At 40.3% G+C, this 23664-nt stretch overlaps 2 protein-coding genes across 10 annotated transcripts; one reads left to right on the forward strand and one right to left on the reverse strand.

The window, feature by feature from the left end:
- Positions 1 to 388: 388 nt before the first annotated feature.
- LOC127393032 (uncharacterized) lies at positions 389 to 11300 on the reverse strand. Of its 5 annotated transcripts, none has more exons than XR_007891388.1 (9): positions 11124 to 11300; positions 10866 to 10938; positions 10167 to 10320; positions 7414 to 7559; positions 6160 to 6336; positions 5393 to 5506; positions 2440 to 2526; positions 1375 to 1839; positions 389 to 1220 (listed from the first exon to the last, which is right to left on the reverse strand). XR_007891388.1 is itself a non-coding variant. In XM_051637653.1 (9 exons), the coding sequence occupies exons 1-9, from the start codon at positions 11195 to 11197 to the stop codon at positions 1189 to 1191; spliced, it is 1005 nt and encodes a 334-aa protein (XP_051493613.1). In that variant the 5' UTR covers positions 11198 to 11300; the 3' UTR covers positions 389 to 1188. The 5 variants fall into 5 exon arrangements, 4 of the variants coding, with proteins under 4 accessions (XP_051493613.1, XP_051493617.1, XP_051493616.1 ...); XM_051637653.1 differs by having other exon boundaries at positions 1692 to 1839; XM_051637657.1 differs by lacking the exons at positions 10866 to 10938; positions 11124 to 11300 and adding exons at positions 8299 to 8375; positions 8913 to 8968 and having other exon boundaries at positions 1692 to 1839; positions 10167 to 10250.
- Positions 11094 to 23330, forward strand: SLC35E2B (solute carrier family 35 member E2B). Of its 5 annotated transcripts, none has more exons than XM_051637651.1 (9): positions 11094 to 11181; positions 15995 to 16523; positions 17180 to 17315; positions 18397 to 18524; positions 19402 to 19522; positions 19866 to 19919; positions 20233 to 20305; positions 20960 to 21105; positions 21477 to 23330. In XM_051637651.1, exons 2-9 carry the CDS (start codon positions 16199 to 16201, stop codon positions 21721 to 21723), a joined length of 1230 nt encoding a protein of 409 aa, XP_051493611.1. In that variant the 5' UTR covers positions 11094 to 11181; positions 15995 to 16198; the 3' UTR covers positions 21724 to 23330. The 5 variants fall into 5 exon arrangements, with proteins under 5 accessions (XP_051493611.1, XP_051493612.1, XP_051493609.1 ...); XM_051637652.1 differs by lacking the exon at positions 11094 to 11181 and adding an exon at positions 11195 to 11359; XM_051637649.1 differs by lacking the exon at positions 11094 to 11181 and adding an exon at positions 11195 to 11349.
- Positions 23331 to 23664: the final 334 nt, after the last annotated feature.

Consider the following 23664-nt stretch of genomic DNA (forward strand, 5'->3'; position numbering starts at 1 on the left):
CTTGTGGCATGAAGTCACCATCATCAGCTGGTACTCTAGTGCTTTCTCTTGATATTGTCAGCTTTGTACAGTCTGACCATAGACATTTAACCTCCTCATGCCTCCAGTCTGCCAGCTGTAAAATTTGTTGCAGTTTTAGAAGACTGGGATGAGAAATTGTTTTTTTAATAGAAGTTTTGAGACCATCTGTGTAAATTTCCCTGACAAGCTGCAATGAGCTCTTTTGTAGACTTCTTGCAGTGTACAGGTACCTGCAAGTTAAAGGTGTATCTGAAGAGGAACATGATGACAATGTTCAGAGCTCATGTGAACTGTAGTTCCAGACTCCTCCATACTCTGCTTGTACAGAGGCTTTCTGCTGAAATCATGCTGCTGACATGAGAAATAATTATCCATGAGCAAACTGTGCTTATACTTTATTAAAAAAGCTAAAGGTTCCAATCAATAAAATACCAAACTTTTAAATTACAATATGAAAGGCTTATTTTAAGTCACCATTGTGTGTGAAATGGCACATTGGTTAGACACACTGCAGGAAGGCAGGAGATTACATTGTCTGGTGTTCATGTGTAGCTGGGATTTAGAAAAAAAGAATAAAATGGCAGTATTCTGAAGTTCAGGGAGCCATTCTGTTGGGGTTAAGCCATCACAGCCATGGTGGAGATCAGGGCCTACAGCTGCCCTCAAAACATCTTCAGGCTGGCCCTCTGTTCAGCAGCAGATCTGAGTTGAGACATGATGGTAGGGCAGTCTGCTTCCAGACTCAGTAATAAAAGATGAGTGTACAAATTACTTTCATTATGTTTGTATATATCCAGAAAAAAAAAAAAGCACTTATTAACAACATTCTCTACTCACATGCATGTTGTGAACCTCCTGTGGTTACAAAGCAGCATCAGGAAAACAAGGAGTGAGAGATGAATTGTCCTGTCAGCCAAACTCAGTGAATTGAGAGGATTACTGTTAATTTCCCGAGTGCACTTTGCTTTTTAAACTAAGTTACCAGCTGCACTGCTATAGTTCCCTAGCACAACACAAACCAAGGAATGTGTAGACGTTTTTCTGAGCAGCTTCCCCTCCTCTGTGAAACTGACCCATTATCTTACATCCTGGAGGAGAGTCCTTGATCAGAGCTTCCCCAGCTCTGACTTCACTCTAAGAGCTGCAGCCAGAACACGAGGGGGGTGCTCAGGAGTCAATCCTTCCATAGGAAGAAAACACTGTGGGAAGAAAGGGAGATCAGTCAGCACCAATGCCCAGCAGCATTTGTGTCTCTCATGTACAAGGAGGGTAAGATTTGTGGCTTTCTAGGGCCCTTTATTCTCTTTGTTACTATAAGGCAGTTACAGAGCATGATAAAGAGAAAAAAATTACATGTGTCTTGTCTAGAGGAGATTTTCCACACAGGTCTGTTTTTCTGGGTAGCAGCAATTCTTCCATAGGTTGGAAGCAACCTTGACTAATGTCAGTTTTCTTCAAGGAGAGGTCATGTATGTTCCATCCAAGCTTCTGAGCTTTGTCAGGCCAGTAAATTCTGAGGCTGCAGTAGTGATGTGATGCCATTAGGGATCTGCCTTTTCTAGTGACTATCCCTAACTGTTCTCCTGGCTCAACAAGCTCTCTGCTTCCTTGTGACTGTGATACAATAAGCTACAACCTTCATAGTTAAGTGAAGCTTTTCAAGTACTTACTTCTTTCTCTCAGCCCCTGCCCAAAGCTGCGGTAGACATGGAACAGTGCCCAAAACAGAACAGATTTTATTGCAACAGAAATGCAAGAGCCAGTAATGAAAGCAGCTTCCAGAGTGTAAGAATTCCCTTTGCCCCACTCCCTTATCACCTGCAGGAAAATGGAGACATAAACCAATCAACACAAAACCCTGAAGCGATAAAATGCAATCAAGCACTGTGTTTCTGAAATAAACCTAAAGATGGTAGTTGGGAGGGGCAAAACCTGGTCACTTCTAAACCATCTTAATTTCCCGATTACATGATCCCTTGGCTACATACAGACTCTGGCTAAAATTCATGAAGCTGAAGAGATAAGGAAACCAGACTTCATCGGGCCAAATGCTCTGGCACCACTGGAGACTTGTTGTGAAGGAGGGGAGGCATTTTTGAGAAACTGTGTTATCTTGTACTGGAAGATTTTGCTCTTTCTCTCATCATTCTGGACACTTTGCCAGGTGCAGAGACTTCCAGGGCCTTCCTAGGTCCTTCTAAAATACTCAGTTCAACAGCAATTTGATATAGTCCCTGTCTTGAAAAGTGGATGCTGCAGAGGTAGGGTGTGCCTGCTGCCCTCATTAATTCCAGCAGAAGCTGCCACAAAGGGGTATGCTCAGGAATGAGGCACCATTTTTGGGCTCAAGGATCCAGTGAGGAAGAGAAGGCCTCTAGTCTTGCTCCCATTATCAAGCAAGTAAGTTTGCTGAATTACCGTGCAGAGCAGGTAGATGAGATAAACTACTTCAGGTACATTCTGACTCATAAAAATCCACACTAGAGGTTTCAGCTCTTTTAAAATCTGTAAAATAAGATGAGATATATACAGTTTTTTAACAAGTTGCTAATACTCTATAAAGGCAAAGTTGATTTTTCTATAGCATCTCAACTGTTGGTCTAGCTGAGTTCTCAGTTGTAACTTTGCTCCCTACTTGCCTTCTCTACTTATGTTTTTTATCAGGAAATAGTCTCTTTTCCAGTGAGCTGTGATGTTGGTGAAATGAGAACTGGTGGTTTCATGGGCCCATCCTGAAAGCTGATCTGAACCATCTCTGCATCTAAGCTGATGTACTTTTTCTGTGGGTACACTCAGATTTTTCTCTAAGAAATTAATGTTTTGATAGCTCACACACTGAAAGCACCCTGTGACTTCTTTCTCCACCTTTGTTTCTACTACAGAGAATTAAAGTCACTGAGAACTAAAGTGTAGGAGGAGCAAGAGGATTTAACTGTCAGAAAAATTTTGTTTCACAATGAACCATTCATGATGGTTAATTTCTACCAGCAGGTAGCAACTTTCAGCAGTCCTGAACTGGAAGGGCAGGTCTAAACAAACGAAAGAAAAACAGTTGAGTCACTGGGAGCGAAAGCAGTGACTTGCCAATGCTGAGACAAGATTTGGTGCATCTGATCAACCACAGATTCCCCTCAAGACCAGTATTGATCTTTCTACAATGGTCAATATATGAACTTCTACACTAGCACTAAGGGAATTGTCCCTCCCCTAAGGGATTTTGTCAGTTCTCTGCCACCTCTACTATTGTCTCTGTTTTCTGTGGTGCTGCACAGTGCTCCTCCTAGGATAGGACCAAAAGGGAAAGGGAAAAAAAAAAAGGCTGAGAACCAACAGGAAGAGGGAAAGAGAGAAGTAGTCATTAACAGGGGAAAAAGAGAGAAAATAAATAATGGAGACAAGAAAAATAAAACCACAAAGTAAATGGGAGAGTATATATATAAAAAAATAATGAATAATCCCCTTGCGAACCCAGAAATTTGGGAGCATGAGTGTTAGCTGTGCTTTCAGGTATTGTGGTTGCCAGAAAGGACAGTGTGTTCCCTTCTGTTATGCTCCTGCTTTCTCATGGATTATGGATGTCCCCATACCTTTCTTACTTAACAACCTCACAGCAGGTGCTGTTTCTGAGAGCACCAAATAAGACCATGATGTGTTTCTCTGCTGCTGCATCATCTGTCAGAAGCTGGTTCTGAAAAAACCTGTCAGAACAGGGTCAGGAAAAGGAGCTCCCCTTGTCCCCCTCTGCCAAACTGCCTAAGACAGAGGCATTTTGACCTTGGATACAAAGCTACCAGACTCCCATGAGATGTATCCACCTTTTCTAATTGGCTGTTGTCCTGCAGTGCTGCAAGGTACTGAAATATAGAACTACAGTGTTTTGTCATTGATTTTACATTTGTCATTTCTTAGTTAGACAAGAACCTGCTAATTTCTTCCAGTGAAGAAGTCAGTAATGTATCCAGACTGGGTAAAAAGTAGCTTTCAAGTAGTTCTAAAGCAGACAGTTTTGATTAAAGGGCAAGAGTATGTACTTACACCTAGAACATTTACTGTAACTAGTTTAACTATTGAGAAACATGTTTGCTGTTGATGAAGGCATAAGGAATATCATGTGTGTTAAGACATGACACCATCTAACTAAAATGCCTCTTTCCTTAAAAAACACAGTGCCTCTTTTAATACCTACAGGCAAATTGAGGAGAAGCAAAGAACTGGTAAGCTGTGAATGGCAGCTGGTTGGATCAAGTTTGTTCCTGATGGTGGGGAAAAAGTAGCTGACAGGTTTACACTTTTAATCCTAGCAGGAAAACAGACCTGGTTCTAATTGATCCCTTCTTTCCAAATCTGATACAATTTAACTGAAAGCAAAGAGCCTGTGCCTCACAAAGCCACATAAGGAGTTCCTAGGAGGAAACCAAGCTATGATATTGCTATCATCTGCATTCCTGAATGTCACACTCAGTCCTGTCTCCCCTTTTCCCTGCTGGATAAGCTGTTTGTGGCCACAACACTCCCAAGTCCAGGAGAAAGGTGAATCTGTGCAACTATTCACCTGAAGTTACTACAGTATTTTAAAAGCACAGTGCTTGGTGTCAACTTTATTTTAGCAAGGAAATAATTCAAACACTTGGAAAACTGTATTTCAACTGTCAGAAATTTGTCTGAATGGCTAAAGCAAACATCCAAGGAGCCTAAAAAAAAACCCCAACAAACCCCTCTAAACTTCTTCCTGGTAATAAAAGACTAGGTATCTGATGTACTTTGGCCCTGATTCTGCAATCACCCTTGGAACAAAGCTCTCAAGATTTCAAAGGAAGTTCAGTCTGACTGACACGAAAAACAACCTTTCAAGTTCACAAATTCTTATGTTAACCTGAGAACTGTCACTTGCCTTTAAAGAAGCTGCCCCAGTAAAGGACCACTTGTCTTTTTTGTGTGGTTTCCTAAGGATATAAGCCCTATGCAGTCTATATATCCATTTTCATATTAACTTGGAGGACTGTTGCCAGTTTCACCTAACCTGGTCAGAGAGGTAGAAATACAGAAGATACTGTAATCCCAGAGGTTTCAATAAACTAGGTGATCAAGGACTAAGAATAAAAGAAAGTGCCTCAGAAAGGAATACTGATAGTGTGATGTGGTTTCATCCTGTGTGCACAGCTCAGAAACACAGATTTGTAAGAAGCCTGACTTCATTATTGTTGGTGCTCTCATTATCTGCTGGGATTCACTCTGGCTCCCTGCCACTTAGCAGTATTACATGGAATGAGATGGCTCTGACTTCCCAGTCAGTGATAATCGCTCACTTGAGAACTTGCAGCCTCAGAAGTTAACTATTATTGTCAAGTGTTGCTGTTAGCTCAACACTTACTGCAATGATGCTAATGGTCACCTTCAGGCAGGCCCAAAGAGCCCCTGTTGCTGAGATGATGTTATGTAGAAGGGTGATCTCATGCAGGCTTATCAGCAGAATACACAAACAGAGCTGAAAGAGAAGAGGCAAAGATTTGGTAAAAATATTAGTTTGAGACCATACACAGCTCCAAAGGCTAACATTTTTCTCTAGCCAGTAAGGTGTGCTCCAGATCAAGGTGAAGGTAATACAGGGTAGTACAGTAGTAAAGTAAGAATTAAGGGCAGTCTATGGAAGTACAAACTCTTTCTAAGAGGACCTTGGGTTCATTTCATTTATCTATAACTGCTGGTTGCTGTCTCACCCCAATTGCTCTGCTAGGTCAGGCTCCCCTCTCCCATCCCAGGAGCACTTTCTCAAATGTAGGAGACAGCTAGGATGGCTGAAAGCAAGAGACTGTAGGCTGTCAGTAATAATTTTGCTTGTTTTAGGAGCCTGTGTTAGGCTGGAGCTTTTGGATGAAATTGTTTTTATGTACTTCCCAAAATTAAGGTTCAGTTTTCCTTTTGGGCATGACAATGAAAAAATAGATGTTGATTTATTTCTATGGATTTTAACTAAGCTCCCCTAGAGCAAAAACGTGGAGAGATGATCATTATTAAGCTAATTGTCTCTAAAAGGTAAGATACAAAGAGGGTTGCTCTAGGGAGTTAACAGTTCAGTTCAGCTGGTTAATTCTAAGATATTCTCAACTGGAGGGAAAAAAGGGGGAGAGAGTTCTATACCTGTGCCTGAAGATCAAAGGTCAACATGGAAAAACAGAGGTTCAGCATGAAGTATTGGGACTGGAGGCTTTCTAGGGCACCGCCCACTCGAAAGGCCATCATGCTTTGACTCTGGATGAGGATGATGGCACAGATCACATCAAAGGAGCCAACCAAGAGGATCAGAACGAAGCGAGCCTGATGGGAAAAAGAAATAAGGATGTGACTGGCCAGGCCAAAACAGGGACAGTCTTTAACCTTACATCTTCCAACTGGTGCCCAAAGAATAAAGAAGTAAGGAGAACCAGGCTGCCTCTTAATAGCAATTTAAATAGACAACAATTAAAGAGAACTGTTTGCCACTCAAAGTGACAAAGACCAGGCCATGATTTTTGCCATTTGTTGCAACTGCTTGCTAATAACTGTAAGCTCACATCCTAAGGAAGGGGTTACAGTAATCCAAGTTACTTTTATAGTAGTAAAAATAAGTCCTTAACAGTGCATCTTCTAGTCCAGGCTTTACTTTGAGGTTCTTGTTTCATCCAGGAGCTGATGACTGGGATGCCTACCTGACAGAAATTTGCATCTCTTTGATGCCTGTTCCTTATTGACCCTAAACAACCCAGATTCTGTAGATAAGTAGGCAAATTCTGCTTTGCTGCATCTTCATTGCTTGGAGGCCATCCCTTCCATCAAATAACAATTTTTTTGAAGACTTCACAGCAAGGAACCTCCCTTTCATATTTGTGATAAATGTGTGATTGCAAAAGGGAAGAACTTCTGAGAAGCACAGCAAAGGGATGGAAGTTCAGCTACAAATCTTGGTATCACAGAGGATAAAATTCCCCTGTTACATTTTATTGTAATGCAAACAAGATAATCTGGAACGGCAGCACCTTCCCTAGCACATTGTATCTGTTTGTTTCCTTGCAGCAGTTTATCATAACTCTCTTAAAAACACATTGCTGCATTTTATAGATGGAAATCTGAAGCAGAGTGGGTGAAGTGAAGGTCATTTTCTGTGGTAAGCCTGTGTCAGTAACATTCTTCTATCTTTATGTTACTTTCAGCTACTGCCATAAAGAGATCCATGGAATAGCTCTAAGAAACAGATTTGCGGTCGTGGAGGTGCACATTTTGTTCCTTAATGGTAGGAATAATTCAGCCTGATTTCTCTCTGTTATCAGTGTCCTTATCACAGCTACCCTGCCTTTCTGAGATTTTCAAATCCAAGATGTGGAGAAAAGCAAAATTAATTAAAGCCATGAGACTAACCAGGAGTTTTGGCTTTTGCTCAGCAGAGAGAACAGTGAAGTTGACAATGGAACGAAGCATCACTAGCAAGATGGAGAGGACAAAAACAATGAGCTCCTGGCGATTCTCTTGTAGGATTCCTCTGGTCACATAGTACACACAGAACACTGGGAAGGAGAAGGAAAGGTCAGTTACCAGGTGAACACAGATTTTCAACATGTTTGATCCAGGTGACAAGATGGGAATATCAAGACTCCGGCTCCTCAGGCAAGAGTGTACCTTTATTCTTGCTAAGGAGCCTGAAACAGGCAGATAAAATTGGACTCTGCCCTGTTTAGTTTCCAAGAAATGAAACAATGAGTTAGATTTTTAAATTACTTGTGAAGTCACACTTTGAAAATGGTAGCATATGAGCTGTCCAAATTGGCAGATGTGGTATGTTACTCTATTAATAGCATATTCAACATAATGTTGAATTGTATATTTTAATTACATGAAGCAACATAATTTTTATTAAAGAACTGAAATCACATACTGTTCCTAGTGAGAGTAATTCAGGTGACTAACAAGGAATTCACTGCTCATAGACATACCTCTACAGTATCATTTGTGTGGTTCTGACCACTACAAATGGCTTGTCTTAAACTGAACGTTAGACAGACTGGATTCCTAAGAGTTTGGTTTGGTTGTGGAAATCCTGAAACATCCCACCCTGCAAACTGCAGTCCAGAAAAGAACTGGTTCAGGAAATTTCTGAGTTATGTTTTTATAAAATGCATCAAAACCCACCACTCAACACCACAGTTTGCTTTCACAGTTGAACACCACACATCTCTTCTGGCAAAAGCAGGCATCAGTGCTCTGTTCTTGCATAGGATGCTCCTGCAAACACTTGTTAATTCTTACCATAGACAAAGTAACAACAGATTTCTTTGTCCAGAGGGTTACTTCCTGGATTCGGCACATCAAATAATCTAGTTTTCCTAGGGACATGGGGACAAAGTGTTGCAGAAGTTTTCAAAGTAACATCATAACTTCAGTTTTCCTTAAACAAACTTTCTAGTGAATGAACTTCTTTTCTCACTTTTATGAACAGTGATTGAGAACACTGAAAATGATTGGTAAATTACAAAGTGAATCGTGTGACCTTTTTGCATGCTTATAACCTAAAGGAAGACCTGGAAGATTTAAGACAGTATTTCCTTGTTTTGCAAGTTCAGCTGCTAAATCAAAAGTCTGTACAAATAATTTGAGGACAAACTGTTCTGAGCATTAAATGAGAGTATATGCACATCTCTGAAATAAAGGACATCCCCTCGTTTTTGGTGAGTATTTTTCAACAAATTAAATCCCCACCCCTCTTTAAAGTGTGTTAAAAATACAAGATTTTTCCTGGTTTAAACCAGAGGTTGGTGAGAGGTGTGCACTTCTTCCTCTGTGTTTTGCAGCACAGAATAACAATTAGCATCAACAGAAGGCAGGAGGGGGAAAATAGATTAGCAAGCATGCTTTCAACTTACCCATTTATAACATCGTGTGATTCATTTGGTTTATTATGAAGGTTCTTCATTTTTCTCTGCAGCACAAAACAGTGGTTGCTAACAAAAACAGTGTGACAGATTGGAGGCACCAATGGCCTGTTCTGACATTGCAATTTGTGCTGAGTCCTGTGTGAAAGGCTGCTAATCAAACCAGGGTTTGGGAATAAAAGTATTGTTTGTATGTGTCTAATTATAGAATCTGGAACAAATCTATTGTCTTTGTTCCCTCTGGGTGGAAATCATAAGAGCTGGAAAGCAATGACTGCTTATGATTAGTGTGTCCTTCTTGTACACAAGGTGTTACACCCACAGAGTCTCTTTGACACTCTTCTGGTCAGTGAGCCAGCAGCCAAGACCTGCTGAAGTCACTGGACAGAACTTCCTAAAATACTTGCAATTGTATTTATTTTCATGTTATATTTAATTTCTATTTAATACAAACAGACCAGGAATATGAACATAAGTTTCTACTTAGCTTCTAATTGGGAATATCCAAGGAGGTTTGGATTTTTCTTCCAGTAGGGCAAATGTTAGACAAAAAAAAAAGAGCTTTAAAAAAAAAAATTAGGTCCTTATTTTCTTTTATTAAAATACTTCAGCAACATCCTTCCAGGAACTGAACACAGAGAGATGACTGAAGATTTTTTTCTGTGTATGTTTGGTTTCTTGCAATGTAGGAAGGTGCCCTGAAACCAGCTGAACTTGGGTACAAGCGTGGCTCATGTCAGGAGATGTAGGTTCTGTGAGAAGCCTTGGAGTGTGGACACCTCTGAATTCCCCAGCAGATCATAACACAGATGTTAAACTGGGAAATGGTAAGATCTTTCTGGCCTAGCTGAACATCCAGTGTGTCATATATGTATTCAGTATATCATATATATATACTCAATATTTATAAAGTGACAGCTGTTTGAAAGCAAAATTGTCCCCACATCTGCCTAATCACACACCAGTCAGAAAGCAATTAACAGTGAAACTTCCTGAAACTGGAATCTTTTCCCACACTATTCCCACACGAATGTATTTTGGATGATACCACAACTCTTACTGACCCTTTTCCTAAAATACTTCTGGGAAAAGCAACAATGGCAAAAGCATCCAGCTTGGTAGTGCTAAACTAAATTCTGTGGGTAACACATCAGGCCAGAGTGAAATAAGAAACTTCAGTTGCTGCTTGGTTACTACCTTGTGAAAAATGTTTTTGTTTTAAAATGCAAACAGGAGGTTTCTTACCAACTCCAACTAACTGAATAAGAGAAATGGTGAAATCTTCCTCAGTCTGTCGAACAAGTGTCTCTATGGTTAGCCCTATGACACTCAGCAGGGACAGAATGGTGACACAGAAGTAGATCTTCACAGGGAATGAGAGCTCTGAACAAGGTTTGATCTGTAAAGGAAGGAAATTTTTAAACACGTAATGCAGTAGCAACTACTTGCTGCTCCTAAGAAATGCATTAAACCCAGTTGGCTAAATGACACAAGTGCAGGGTTTTCCTTGGAAAAAAGAAGATAAAACACACCACAATTGAATGCTGAGGGAGGGAGAAGTCTAACTTTATTTTGTAATTCATCTCAGCCTAGATTTTTCTGGTTTACACCTAGAGTGTAAATCGTGGAGACAGATAAACTGCACCACGCCAGCAATAAAATCAAATAAGTAAAATAAAAACCCCACTCTACTTTCCTGTGCTGTTGGCAGGAAGGGACAAAATAAGCTTCATCCGTGGGGCTGGAGAGTCACCTGGAGGTTGGGCTGGGCTGTGGCACCGCCTGGGCGCGACCTCACGGGTCACTTCTCGGTGTGCGGGGTTTGGTTTTGGTTTGTTTTGATCGAATTGCTCTTTGAAAACCCGGGTTTATTTGATAACCAACGACTTGAACCCAGCCAGCGCTGGAACCGGGGGCGGTGCTCCCGGCGGCGGGTGTACTCACGGGGCCGCAGGGCGTGGGGATGAGCTGCCGGTGCCGGGGAGTGAGGTTGGGCAGCGGGGGGGCTGCGGGGCCGCTGCAGGGGAAGAAAGAAGGGGGGGAACGGAACCGTTACCGGCGGCTCCCCCGGCCCGGTGCCCCCAGCGGGGCCCGAACCCGCGGCCCCGGGGGCAGCAGGTCCCGCCCCGGGGCGGGGAGCGCGAGGAGCCGCCCCGCGCGCCGTTCCCGCCCCGCCGCTGGCGCGAGGCGCTGCGCCCTTACCTGGCGTCGCCGCTGTCGCCCGCGCCCTTCATGGCCGCTTCGCCGCCCTCCCCCTCCGGTAACGGGACCGACATCGCGGCAGCGCCCGCCTTTCCGGGGCTGGCCGGGACGTCACTTCCCCGTCCCGGGCGGGAAGGGATGGAGGGGCGGCGGGAGGGAAGCGCCGAGGCCCCCGCCGTCCGGCCCCTCGTGCTTGCGGCCTGCGCCTCCGCCCGGGACCCCTCAGGTGCCCTCAGGTGCCGGTGCGATGCGGAGACCGGCCCTCGGGAGGGAGACCTGCCGCCGGGCTCTGTGGCGCCGAGGCAGAGGAGGGTCGGGAACCGAGGGGCTCCGGGCAGCCCCCCGGGCGTAGGGGTTGGGCTGCGGGCCCTGAGGGGAGCGGGCTCGGCCGCCTCCTGCCCCGCGGGGCCCTCTGAGCAGCCCCCGGGCCGCGGAGCAGGGTGAAAAGGGAGGTGGTGCTGCACGGCACCAGCCTGGGAGCTGGTGCTGAGGGAGAGGAGGGAAGGGTTAGGGCTGGGAGGAAGGAAATCCAGCTGGAGGGCAAGACAGCACTAAGCTGTTCCAGCCTTTTAGCTTCTTTGTATGGCAATAGTTCTGCAACTGTGTTTATAAACGTCTCGGATGCTCTCATTACCGTTTAGTGAAACGGGGTTAATATTTCTAGCTTGCTGAATTCTGTGCATCAGCTGCATTGGAAGCAATGTTTGGGTGTCCCGAGTTGCCTAATGGTAGATGAAGAGATGCACATCATGTCTCTGTGTCTATGAGAGACCAGTCTGTGTTTCTCTTCACACTGGCAAGGTTTTAAGCTTTTAAATGTTTGCGTGACGTGTAAAGCTGACTTTAGAGAGTTCTTTGTGGATATTGTAGAAAAAAAGTATCTGTCTTCAGATAGAACTATTAACAAAGGGTCAGAAAAAGTGAGGCAATGGCTTTTTTGTCCTGGCAGTGAGGTGGTTTCATGCCAAAGTCCAGAGCAACTTCTAGTCCTAGACAAATGAATGCAGTCAGAAACTGTTGGTGCCACACTTGTAGTGGCAATTATCAGAATCTGCTTAGCAGTTTAAGAAGTAATTAGAGCTTCTGACTAGTTTTGAAGTGAGCTGCATTGCAGAGAATTTAATATTAAGCTTTTTGATAAGATAGAGGCTTGTCAATTAATATATTTCAGTAATAAAAAAAAATATTTCATATGCTCCATGGAAGAATCATGAAATCATGAAGGATTCTGTGCATAACTAGGGTTGCAGTAGATAGTTAAAAACGTCAGAATCTGTAGTGCTGGAAATGCTATGCTTCCTTTTAATGATAAATTGTGTCTTGGTACAGTATATGTACTTTCTAAAGGACACTGTTTTACCTCTATCATGTGACTGCTTTGCCTCTTGTTGCTGTGTTATCTTTAAATAATGTTATTCTTTCAGTTCTAAGGGAAGACTAGTTACAATGGACTCTGATTATACTGTTGGCCTTTTACTTTTGGGACAGTTTCTTAAAAATTAGGGTTAAAACTGCTATTTCTCATGAAAGTTAAACAAATTCTGAGGGTTTTTGACACGTGTCAGTGGTCATCTCACTGAAACAATTTAATATCCAAGTTGGTTTTATCTCTTGCCTTTTGTTTTTGGTTTGGTTTTGTGTTGTTTTGTTTTTTTTTTAAATTAAATATGGCTCTAAGAGAACTCTTTAAGTTTCTCCTTTTATGCTCCTAAAGAAGATGAGCAGGGTGTGTCTCACATCTCTGCATGTGACACAGACCTCCCCTTCACCAGAGAAAGAAAACTTTTAAGTTGTGTTAGAAAATTGTACTGCTGTAAAACTTTACATGAGGTCAATTTCTTGGTTTATTTATTTCCTCTCTTTTATTCATTTTACTTCAGTGTGGAATGTTGCAGTTTCTTTGGAAAACATTTCTTAGGAAGCAACCAAGGCAAAAATGTGGTGTGTGTGTTCTTGTTAACTTGTGTTGCTTCTGCATTTTGTGGGTTTTTTTTGCAAAACTTGGTGTTTCTTTTCTTCTAAGACCTGCAGAAAACTATCTGGGAAGACTTACTGCTTTTACAGTGACGACCTTAAACGGTACTGGTGTGAATTCAGTGCAGATGGTGTCTGCTAGTCCTGGTGTGCATTAGTGATGTTTTTCCCTGCAGCCTTAAAAAGGGAGCAGTCTTCCTTGGTTTGATCCAGTGCATGTCCACAAAAACTTTTGTTGCAGTTGCAGTAAGCAAAGGAGGTGCTGTTACTTGTTTCAGAAGTTGTGAGTTGGTGCTAATTCGAAATGGTCATTAAGCTGTGACACCAATTCCACAACAGCACTGTGCAGACAGCTGGCATTGCTATATATTCATGCAGGCTGTCTGGCAGCAAAGCAGGGCTCATTCCCACAGGAGGCCACTTGCACACAGGCGAAAAGAGTGTGAGCAATTTAGTAATCCAACCAGGTATGATGGTTGTTAAAGACTGCAGGGAGAGTAATATATTTTATTATTAGAACTAGATGCTTAAAAGCACACACAGATAATGTCTTAATTTGTTTTCTGTACTCTCAAAAGTCTTCTGAGAAAAGATTTTTCTCTACCCCCTTTTTTTTTTTGATTGAAATTTGTGTTTCTCTTTAAATTTTGGGGTAGAAAGGGAAAAGGAGATTAAGTGTAGGTAGTCTTCTGAACATGATGTCTTAAAGCTTAAGAAATTTGGGAGTTGTTGAATGGGTAAATTACCTACTTGTAAGTCAGAATGTGTTTGAGACTCAAAACTTACACTCCGTATTTTTTTTCCACCTCTAATAGAACATTTTTATTGCTAGCATAGTTAGAAGTTGGAGAAGATACAAGGGAGAGTACAAAATGCACTGCATGCTGTTTGTTCTGAGCCAGAAGATTGAATGTTTGTGTATAATCCAAGAGAAACATTCTACCAACCACTGCCACGTTTTCATCTATTGGTAAACATCAGCTGCTGGTTGGTCTTGAGGGAGGAAGACTGAATTAGTTCCAGATGGAGAACTCTTTCAGCTCATTTAAGACTTTCCAGTTGATTTAAGGCAGCAGGTCAGTAATTTAGGGGAATAGTTTTGTTCTTATTTGCTGCTCTGCTTCTTTCCATGTGTGGAACCAGTGAGATCAGATATCACAGTGCTGCCAAGGGTGGAAGATTCATTGAGCTTAATTGCTTTTGTTTTTTAATTGAGTGGTATAAACAGAAAAGCTACTAACAAAGTTGTGATAACAAACCATTTTGAATGTAGAGGGTTGTTGTTTGGGTTTTTTTAAGACCTGAAAAAGGAGGGAGACTGAATAATGTTTTTCTTAACTTCTCTTACAGAATGCATATCTTCTTTCAAAGTTTTGTCATAAACTGGTTAACACAAGTATCTGGTTTAGTGCAGGTTTTCCAAGAGTCTTGCACCTTGGTGTGCTGCTGGCATGATTTCCTGCTAACATGGAAAGAGATAAGGGGATAGGGATGGAAACCTGTGCATGGCTGGAATAACAGAACTAGAGAACATGAGGAATGGAAAATTTCAGTGTAAAGCAGCTGCTGTTTAGGGTATTGAAACAGACATGATAAGTTTAACTCTTTAGTACCTCTTTATGATTTATCTTGAGATGTTACAATTGACATCAAATAAACCATGAAGAAAACTATGTATCCTATTCCCCTGTTCACACCCTAAAAAAAACAGGGCAGGTGCAGGTCTTACTACAACTTCTGTATTTTTGCTTGCCATTGACTATTTCTTCTGCTGCCATTGTTTGAGGCATTGTAGTATTATTATTTCATTTTAGACAGCTTTTTCTAGGTGTCTGGTGACTACTTTCCCCCACAAGAATTACTTTTTAACTATATAAGGTCTACCATCTTGTCTATCCGGCAAATGTGCTCTGGATAAAAGTATTTCAAATGCAGTTTCCCCAGGTGTTTGTTCCCTGGGGAGCAAAAGAGGTCCTGTCATCCATTTCATTCTCATCTGTTTAGTCCTAATTATTTTTTCTCATAAAATGCAGACTACAAAAGAGAGAGCAATAAAACTGATAATGTATTTAATGTTGCACATTAACTGCTCAGGTACAATTTATTTTTTTTTTAATACAGACTTTGAGTCTGTTAGCATTGCTGACTAACATTGTGTGACTTGAGAAGAATAAAGGTCACAGGGTGGTTTTTGTTATTCTCTGTACTCTTCTAGTGAAACTTGCCCTAGTTGCAAATGTTTTGATGTCTTTTCCTGTCACCTTTTAAATAAACTTTAAGAATTATTTCAAGTATTAATATTGAATTGCAAGTTCTAATGGTACTGCATGGCACAATAAGTAATGATGAACTATTTGCAAGTCATTAAACAGAGAACAAGTGTGTTTGGAAAGCTCTTGCGTGCATTTTCCTACTTAGTTCACCTAGATCTCATTTACCAGAATAATTGTGTTTATGATTTCTGGAATTTATAGTCCTTAATTATTGATTGCTGACTTGAACTCAGGTTGATAACAGGTTAATTACTAAGAAGGGCACAGGTTCCTGCCCAGATTTTCTGGGTTGTGAAGATTTTTCTGTCGAGTGGTTATAGAAATACCTTAGACTGAGATCAGCAAAACTGTAGACTCTTGAAGAGGAGTTAATTATAAATGAAAAGGTTGTGTTGACGTGCTTTAGAGGAGGTCTTTTGTCTGCTTGCTATTTTAGAATTTAAAAACCTCCCTTAGATAATTTCGTAGTGCTTAATCTTAGTGTCATGATATTACAGGTGCAAAATCCAGTCAGAGAGACAAGCTACAGAAGGCTGTTTATGTTTCATGAGGTATCTTTGCTGCACTAGAGGTTTAAAATGTCATTATGTTCAGAGCTACATGCCTTTTTCCTCTTTTTTTTAGGCAGAGAAAATAGAATAGACCACATGAAGAAACATGTGCAGTTTATTTTTCTGCAAGATGTTCTTCGGAGGACCAAGTACACTTTTTCAGGCCACGGGAGATGAAGGACTAATCACATGATATTTTTGTTTTGCCGAAGCGCTGCTCTGTGCTGAGTCCACCTTGGTTTGTGTCACGGACAAGTATTCGATTCCTGATGTCAGCATGTCGACTGTGGCAAGTGCCCAGACACCTGAGGAACCTCATCCTCCCTCCCTTGAGGAAAAGCCAAAGGGAAAATCACTATTTCATTTGGGTTCACTCTTTGCTAACAGGACTGAAAAATTTGTCATTGCTCGCAGTGACAGCGTGCCAGAGGAGAACGTGCTGAAAATCACTATCACAGAGACCACGGTCATCGAGTCGGACCTGGGCATCTGGAACTCACATGCTCTCATCTACCTCACTTTGTGGTTTTTCTTCAGCTTTTGCACTCTTTTTCTGAATAAATACATTCTTTCATTACTGGAAGGAGAGCCCAGCATGCTAGGTAACCCTGCCTTTCTTTTACACTTAAATTCCAATAAGATGTTTGACAATACCAGATCCTCCTATATGAAGCTGAGGGACGAAATGATTCAACTGAAGTGAAAAAGACCTAGTTAGGAGCTTTGGGGGTGGATCTTGGGGCTGAGAACTTGTGACTTGTGATCTTGGCCTGTAAAGGGGCTTCTGACATGGTCCTTTCCTTCACTCCCTCAAAGATGGTATGAAACTTTGCTCACAGAGGAGCTGTAAGATGCTTTTCAAGAACTAAGAGCTGGAAGGGAAAAGGCAATTGTTTGTTTTCTGTATTGGAGGGCAGTGTGGGTTGTTTGTTGTTGTTGTTGTTGTTTTTTAAATTGAGTCAGTTGTTGACAGTCTCTAGACTGTGAACATTTTGTTTGTAAGAGGGAAACAAAGGGAACTTTTGAACCTGATTTTACAGGTGTGTTCCATCTTTGTTTTATTCTGCTGCTTTGTTGGTAGATGTAGAAGTAGTAAAGGACTTCTGTAGGAATTAAAAAAATCTAGAACAGTAGTTGCTATGGTTATTAGCTGCTAAAAGTACTACATGTCTGTTTGTCTAAGAAATTTTCTTCAGTTGCTGAATTCATCATGTTCCCATCACGTTCTGATTTTATTTTTCCTCTGGCCTTTCTTTAGGTGCTGTTCAAATGCTTTCAACCACCTTCATTGGCTGTATAAAAATGTTTGTTCCATGCTGCTTGTATCAACACAAAACACGCATCTCTTATCCTCCCAATTTCATCATGATAATGCTGTTTGTTGGATTAATGAGGTAAATGGTTAATTATTTCCTAGAGATCTATCTGGTTGCTTCACTGCGTTCTTCTGAACAGAAGCTCTGTTTTCATGGCTCTTTTCGTTCTTTATTGGAAAGTTTGGAGCATTCACCTTCCCCCTCCCCCAAAAAATGTAAATCACAGCATAATGTTGGTTTTAGTTCCTGTGGCTAAATGCTATGTTCCTTTTTCCTGATGTCAATTATTTGGCTTCCCATCACATTTGGCTTCTTTCAGGGTATACATCTCTTTCCATTTACTTTCTTCCTGCTCCCTTTTGAGGCTGATGTCTGTTTAATGTAAAAGTATTTATTCTGATGTTGGGTTTTTCCCCTCACCTTTTCTAGCAGTTTGCCTCAAAAGGGATACAGGCTATTAATCTTTGAAAGAGTAAATATTTGCTGTGTGCTGCAATAGTAACAGTTTGTGCTCTAGGAGAGAATAAGAATATATTAGTTGGTTTCCTCTACAGGGTTTTAATTCAGAGTAGCTTTATTGTCATGACTGTGCTGCCCTGTTGTTTAACTTCCTAGTTTAAACTATGTTAAGTATGTAAGGTACCTAATTTACACTAAAGATGGATAACTGCAAATGCTAAAATTTCCTTGGTGAATTACTATTTATCAGCAGAGTTTTACTAACTTTTTCAACTGAGCCTATTGAAAACTATAGCTTAAAACACTGTCATCTGAAGCTTGGTTAGAATGCATTTAAAAAGTAAACTGCTTTTTCTGGAAGTCCACTGTGCATCCATAGAAACTGCATAATTGCCCAGTGGTGCCTTCATTTGTGCTAAATAAATAATAATAATGTTTAAGCTGAAGTAAAAAGAAATAGATGTGACACAGTCCACCTGGCAGGTGCTGAGGAGTCAAGGTGTGCAGCTGCTCAGCCAGCTATGATTGGGTAGCTTGCCACCTATACCTGTCTGTTACTTAGTTACTGCAGCTGAGATTTATAAACCTAGATGAATTAGAATGCTTGGTTTTGTTTGGGTTTTTTTTGTGCTAGATGTCTAGGAGTAGCTCTTAAAGCAATATTTTTATTTTCTGCTTAATTTCATGTATTCTACTGCAGATTTGCAACTGTAGTTTTGGGTCTTGTCAGCTTGAAAAATGTGGCAGTTTCATTTGCAGAAACTGTGAAAAGCTCGGCACCTATTTTTACTGTTATCATGTCTCGGATGATATTAGGGGAATACACTGGTAAGTACTTCACTACTGAAACATGATTTTTTTTTTCTGATTTTTTTTCATTATTTTTTTAATAATACTGTCACTTAGTTGGTCATGGACAAGGGAATTCCACCAAAATACAGTAAATGCAGCCAGAAAAATTATTCTGTTTGAACACAGTAAGTAAAGTGTATATATAAGTAAAAAAGGGTTTATTTTAATGCAACAGTGTAAGGGCATTGTTGCTCTGAAATTATTTTTCTGCCAAGAGAATATTATTGCAGCCTTAAATAGCTGAAGTTCAGTGTGTTCTTCTTATAAGGACAGCTTGCTGCTGAGAATTCATAATCCTTGTATTTCTTCATGTTTTCACTCTGTGATTAAAAAAGCAAAGAACCAAAAAACCCAAATAACTGGTTTTATTTATTTCAAAAAGAAATTAATATAATTTATTTGATCCCACTTGCAATGACATCTATTTGCTTGAAGAGATTTTGCTGTTACCATTGTTAGTCGTAGAGAAGCCAGGTATGGATTGCTTTGTGATGCAAATGGCAAAAGGCTGAAATAAGCCAGAGGTAGAAGAGTAATTCAGAGTAAAGAAGGAGAGGATAATTTTCTTCTGTCATTTGGTGAAAAAGATGAAATCAAGACAGTCATCAGTTCATTTTCTTTCTCCAAGGGAGATACTTTTATTAGTATATGTCCAGAATGTTTTCAAGAGCACCCTGATATTGTCTGAGATCTCACTTTAGGACCCCTGTACTCTAAAATCCAAATAAATAAGTTGCTCTTTCTTTCAGCTGAAGAGTTAAGGTGGAATTTAAAGTTTCAAAAGCTATATAAACTTATACATGTCATTGAAAGTACAGTAACCAAACTCAGACTTTCTTCTTTCCACTTGCAGGATTGCTGGTTAATCTCTCCCTAATCCCTGTGATGGGTGGACTAGCTCTTTGTACAGCTACTGAAATTAGTTTCAACATTCTAGGCTTCTCGGCAGCTTTATCTACTAACATCATGGACTGGTAAGGCACAATGATAGCTGCATGTGGTGATCAAAGCAATTCTGTTTATTGGTAGATTGAAGAAGATTGTTGCTTGTAGTTGCCTCCATATTCTACATTTAAATGTTGGTATTTAAAGTTTATCTTTAACAGAGGATACAGTTTCTCTATCATATCTACTAGCATTGATAGATTAAAAAATTGTATAACTCTTTATTCTAGAGGAGTCAGTCCAAACTCCTTTCTGTAGTTGCATAATGTATAGAAATCTACCCATCTTAGGGGAACAACGGTCTCATGGATTGATTTATTTGTCCTAGCTAAAATCTGGATTAATGGTATTGTGGTGTTTTTTTTTTTCCAGTTTGCAAAATGTCTTTTCCAAAAAACTACTCAGTGGAGATAAATACAGATTTTCGTAAGTATTAAAAATTTCAGCTTTAATTATAGGTGGAATTTGGGTGCATAAGGAAACCAGACACTTGGGATTATATTGCACTAAGAGTATTCTTTTTCCCTCAGACTGTTCACAGCTTTAACTAAATCATTTTATTAAAGAAGACTCCTCTGTGCTCAGATCCCACTGGTAGGCTGGAGTCTCATAACTGGCTAAAACTCTCAGCATACCCAAAATCACTCATCTTTTCACAGAAATAAGTCCTTATTCTGCAACCATAAACCATCCCTTCATGTTATTGGCCTTTTTAATAATTGTTTTTTCTCCTTTGTAGAGCTCCAGAGCTTCAGTTCTACACAAGTGCAGCTGCAATGGTTATGCTTATTCCAGCTTGGATATTTTTCATGGTAATTTGAATTCACTGACATGGATTTATGTTTTCTTTTTGACTTGCAAGCAGAACGTACAATTAAAGTTAATTTTTCCTTTTCATTATTCCCATTTTTAAAAAAATCACCCTGACATACATTTCACTCTATGTTTGCAAGAGATGGGAAGGCCAAAAAGAAGAAAATTTTCAAAGAAATCCCTTAATATAGACATGAGTTGACAAGTAACCCAGGAAGCCTGAGTTTATCTCAGGATTTTTGAGACCAAATCATAATTTTGTCTAAGTGCATTTGAAGTTTTAGATACAGACTTGAAAACCAGTCTTAAATATTTGTTGCCTTTTTGCTTACAGTCAGATGTTGTACAGGCATATTAACTCTCTGAAAGCAAAATTGAGCTAAAGTAAGTATAATATATCAGGTTAAATATGTGCCCTTCATGTTCTGGCAATGCATTGCCATGCAGTGTCCAAAAAAGAAAATACCTCAAAGGCAGGCTGAACACACTGGAATTTGTAGGATCTAAATGTCCTTTATGTTTTAGGTTTTGTTTTGCTGAAGTTTAAATGTAAAACTATAATATCTGCTTATAATAGTAATGAGTTGGGTGGAAAAATCACTTTTAGCTTTGCTTATAAACGAAACTCTTAAAATCCTCTTTTTGTTGTTTAGGATGTGCCTGTGATTGGGAAAAGTGGGAGGAGCTTCAGCTACAACCAAGACATTGTCATACTTCTCTTAATAGATGGAGTCTTGTTCCACCTACAAAGTGTTACAGCCTATGCCCTGATGGGAAAAATTTCTCCTGTGACTTTCAGGTAAAACTACTTCACATCAAGACCACTATTTTATTTTCCTTTTTTTTTCTTGCTCAGTATTTCTGCTTGAGTAAAGTCAGTAAAGGTGTTGCTCAGAATAAGAGTCATCAGCTCTCTGATCCTTTTTTACCAAGAAAGGTACACTCCCATGTTTAAAAGTAACTGAAACAAAAACCTGAGGTGAATTATTTGGACTAGCTCTAAAATTGAGTGTAAAGATACAAGCAGTTTGGTATTGGTATTAGCTTCAGGAGGAGAAGTGGAATGTGAGTTGGTGTTTAAACAAAAAAACAGAGATCCCACTAGACTGAAGTGTGGTTGTGTGTGGGATATGAGCTTTATTTGGCCTTAATTTTTCTGTTCCTTTCCAGTGTTGCTAGTACTGTGAAGCACGCGCTGTCGATCTGGCTCAGTATTATTGTGTTTGGTAACAAAATCACAAGCCTCTCAGCCATTGGGACTGTTCTGGTGACAATTGGAGTTCTACTCTATAACAAGGCAAAGCAGCACCAGCAAGAGACTCTACACAGCCTGGCAGCTGCAGCCCCCCAGCCTGCAGCCAGTGCCGCTGAAGATACTGAGCCTCTCATTTCCAAGGATTTGGAGCCATATGATTGATGTGGCCATTTATTCTTCCAGCCTGGTGCAACTTGAAGGAACTCTTCCTGGAATTGGTTGTTTCTTCAACTATTGATGCTGATCTGGTTCCTTTGAGTTCATGGCAGGTCAAGCCTGGGACTTGAAGCAGAGAGAAAAACAACAGGAAGAATGAATCCAGTAAGCCTTGATTTACTAAGAAACTGATAAACCAGAGAACCTAGTGTCACATACTGTGGTAAACGTGGGCTTTATTGTCTTTCCTTGACTGCAAATAATATACAAGACTATATTAGAGAGAGAACTTGAGTGTCTTGTGGCAAAATGATTCCTTTCTCCCTGCCCATCAAAATAATGTGAAAACACAGACCCACCACTGGTCTCTCCTTACTTGCAGTGGAATGAAATTGGTGCAAAGACCAAATTCTAGTTGTTTGTTGCTCCACACTTACTGCATCCTCCACCTTTTGTGTGTGCTGTAGATCTGGAAGAACCCCCTCCTCTCCCAACAAATGACTCATTTTGGTGTATGTTTAGTTAAAGTAAACTATGGAAATGATTCCATGGCCCAAAGCAGTGATGAGCAGCTCCTCCTGACTACAAAGCTAGGATTGAAAAGTGAGTTTTCCTACTAAAATTTGACATGGAAAATATTGCATCCTGGTTGTGTATTGACAACACTGAAAGGCAAGTATACACACACCTGTACACTGTATAAATTAAGTGTTTTACCTCCTAAGAGGTAAAAGACACTGAAACACTTTGGTGATAAAAGAAGCAGCAGGATATCTATATTTCTATAAGAAACCATTTTAGTATTTTAATTTAGTGCATTTTATTTTATGTTTCTGTTATGAGGAAATAAAATGATTTTAAAAAATATTTCTAAGAATGCAACAAAATACTGCCTTTTAGAAACTCAGGGTTATAATTCTAACCTAGGTGCAAAGTATTTCTATAATTTCTAATTATGTAAAGAATCTCAGAGGTATCTGTGACAGAGAAGGAAGGGAGGGCACTAAAGGGAGAAATATTAACCCAAAACTGAGGCTAATCTTTATTTTTACTGCTTTTATGAAGTTTATGGTTTCAGGGAAGTTCTGTTTTGTGGTTTATCAAAGATTAAAAGTTAACTTTCAACATTTAAAAATATTAGTAATTAGTTTTGGCAAAAAAAAAAGCACATGTAGCTATAAAAACATTCAGACTTTTTGGTAGCAAAATGATCAAAATGAGCTGATTTTAATAATTGCCATTGGGCGACTGGATGAATTGATCTTTCTGGTAAAAATAATTTCTGATAGGAAGTGACCAGTGGAGATCCTGCAGAATTTAAGCTCGTATGTACATTTCATGAGGTGTTCTGTTAGCTTGGTGTTCTGAGGTGTTCTGTTAGCATTCCTGCAGAGAGCAGAAATGTTTGTTCCAAGAGAGGCTCCTTTCTGTTCAAATACCTCCTGCTGGTTTTGTCCTGTGCTTCCATGGGCTTCCTTCCCAGAGGTGACTGGTTGTCTGGGCCAACTTCCCTGAAGATTTGACTGGGAGAGAAATGTATATATGATGTCTGTGGTTTTCTGTTTCTTTGTATTCCTGTCACTTTTAAAAGAAGCTGTGGACTATGGGCTGGAGCTTGTGTTTTTCTTTCTTCCTTTTTTTATGTTTTTGTTTGTTGTGTTTTGTTTTTTTTGCACTGATGCTTTGAGAACTGGCAGTGTGCTTGGCAGAAAGCCAAGTCTGCTTTGCCTCAGACTTCTATTCCTGTCAGAAATACCAGTGGCTTTCTGGTTGCCAGGCTCTGTTCTCATGTGAACCCTATCATCCAGTGATTGGGCTTCGTTTTAACAGCCAGCAGGTTTTTCCTATTGCTGGAAAACCTTTTGTGACCCAAACAGCTGGGGAGGATTTTGGAGCTTGTAATTTGGAACAGTTGCTGAGAGGCTGGTTTAGCCCCACCTGTTCAGT

Source organism: Apus apus, chromosome 20 (genome assembly GCF_020740795.1).
Source record: "Apus apus isolate bApuApu2 chromosome 20, bApuApu2.pri.cur, whole genome shotgun sequence".
NCBI lineage: Eukaryota > Metazoa > Chordata > Aves > Apodiformes > Apodidae > Apus > Apus apus.

Coding starts and splice junctions, on each gene's coding strand:
- LOC127393032 (XM_051637653.1), bottom strand. CDS start 11,197: ATGTCGGTCCCGTTACCGGAGGGGGAGGGCGGCGAAGCGGCCATGAAG. Junction 6,337..7,413: donor AGCAAAAGCCAAAACTCCTG/GTTAGTCTCATG, acceptor TTTTCCCATCAG/GCTCGCTTCGTTCTGATCCT. Junction 1,221..1,691: donor GCAGGGGCTGAGAGAAAGAA/GTAAGTACTTGA, acceptor TTCTTCCCACAG/TGTTTTCTTCCTATGGAAGG.
- SLC35E2B (XM_051637651.1), top strand. CDS start 16,199: ATGTCGACTGTGGCAAGTGCCCAGACACCTGAGGAACCTCATCCTCCC. Junction 17,316..18,396: donor CTGTTTGTTGGATTAATGAG/GTAAATGGTTAA, acceptor ATTCTACTGCAG/ATTTGCAACTGTAGTTTTGG. Junction 20,306..20,959: donor CAGCTTGGATATTTTTCATG/GTAATTTGAATT, acceptor TTTGTTGTTTAG/GATGTGCCTGTGATTGGGAA.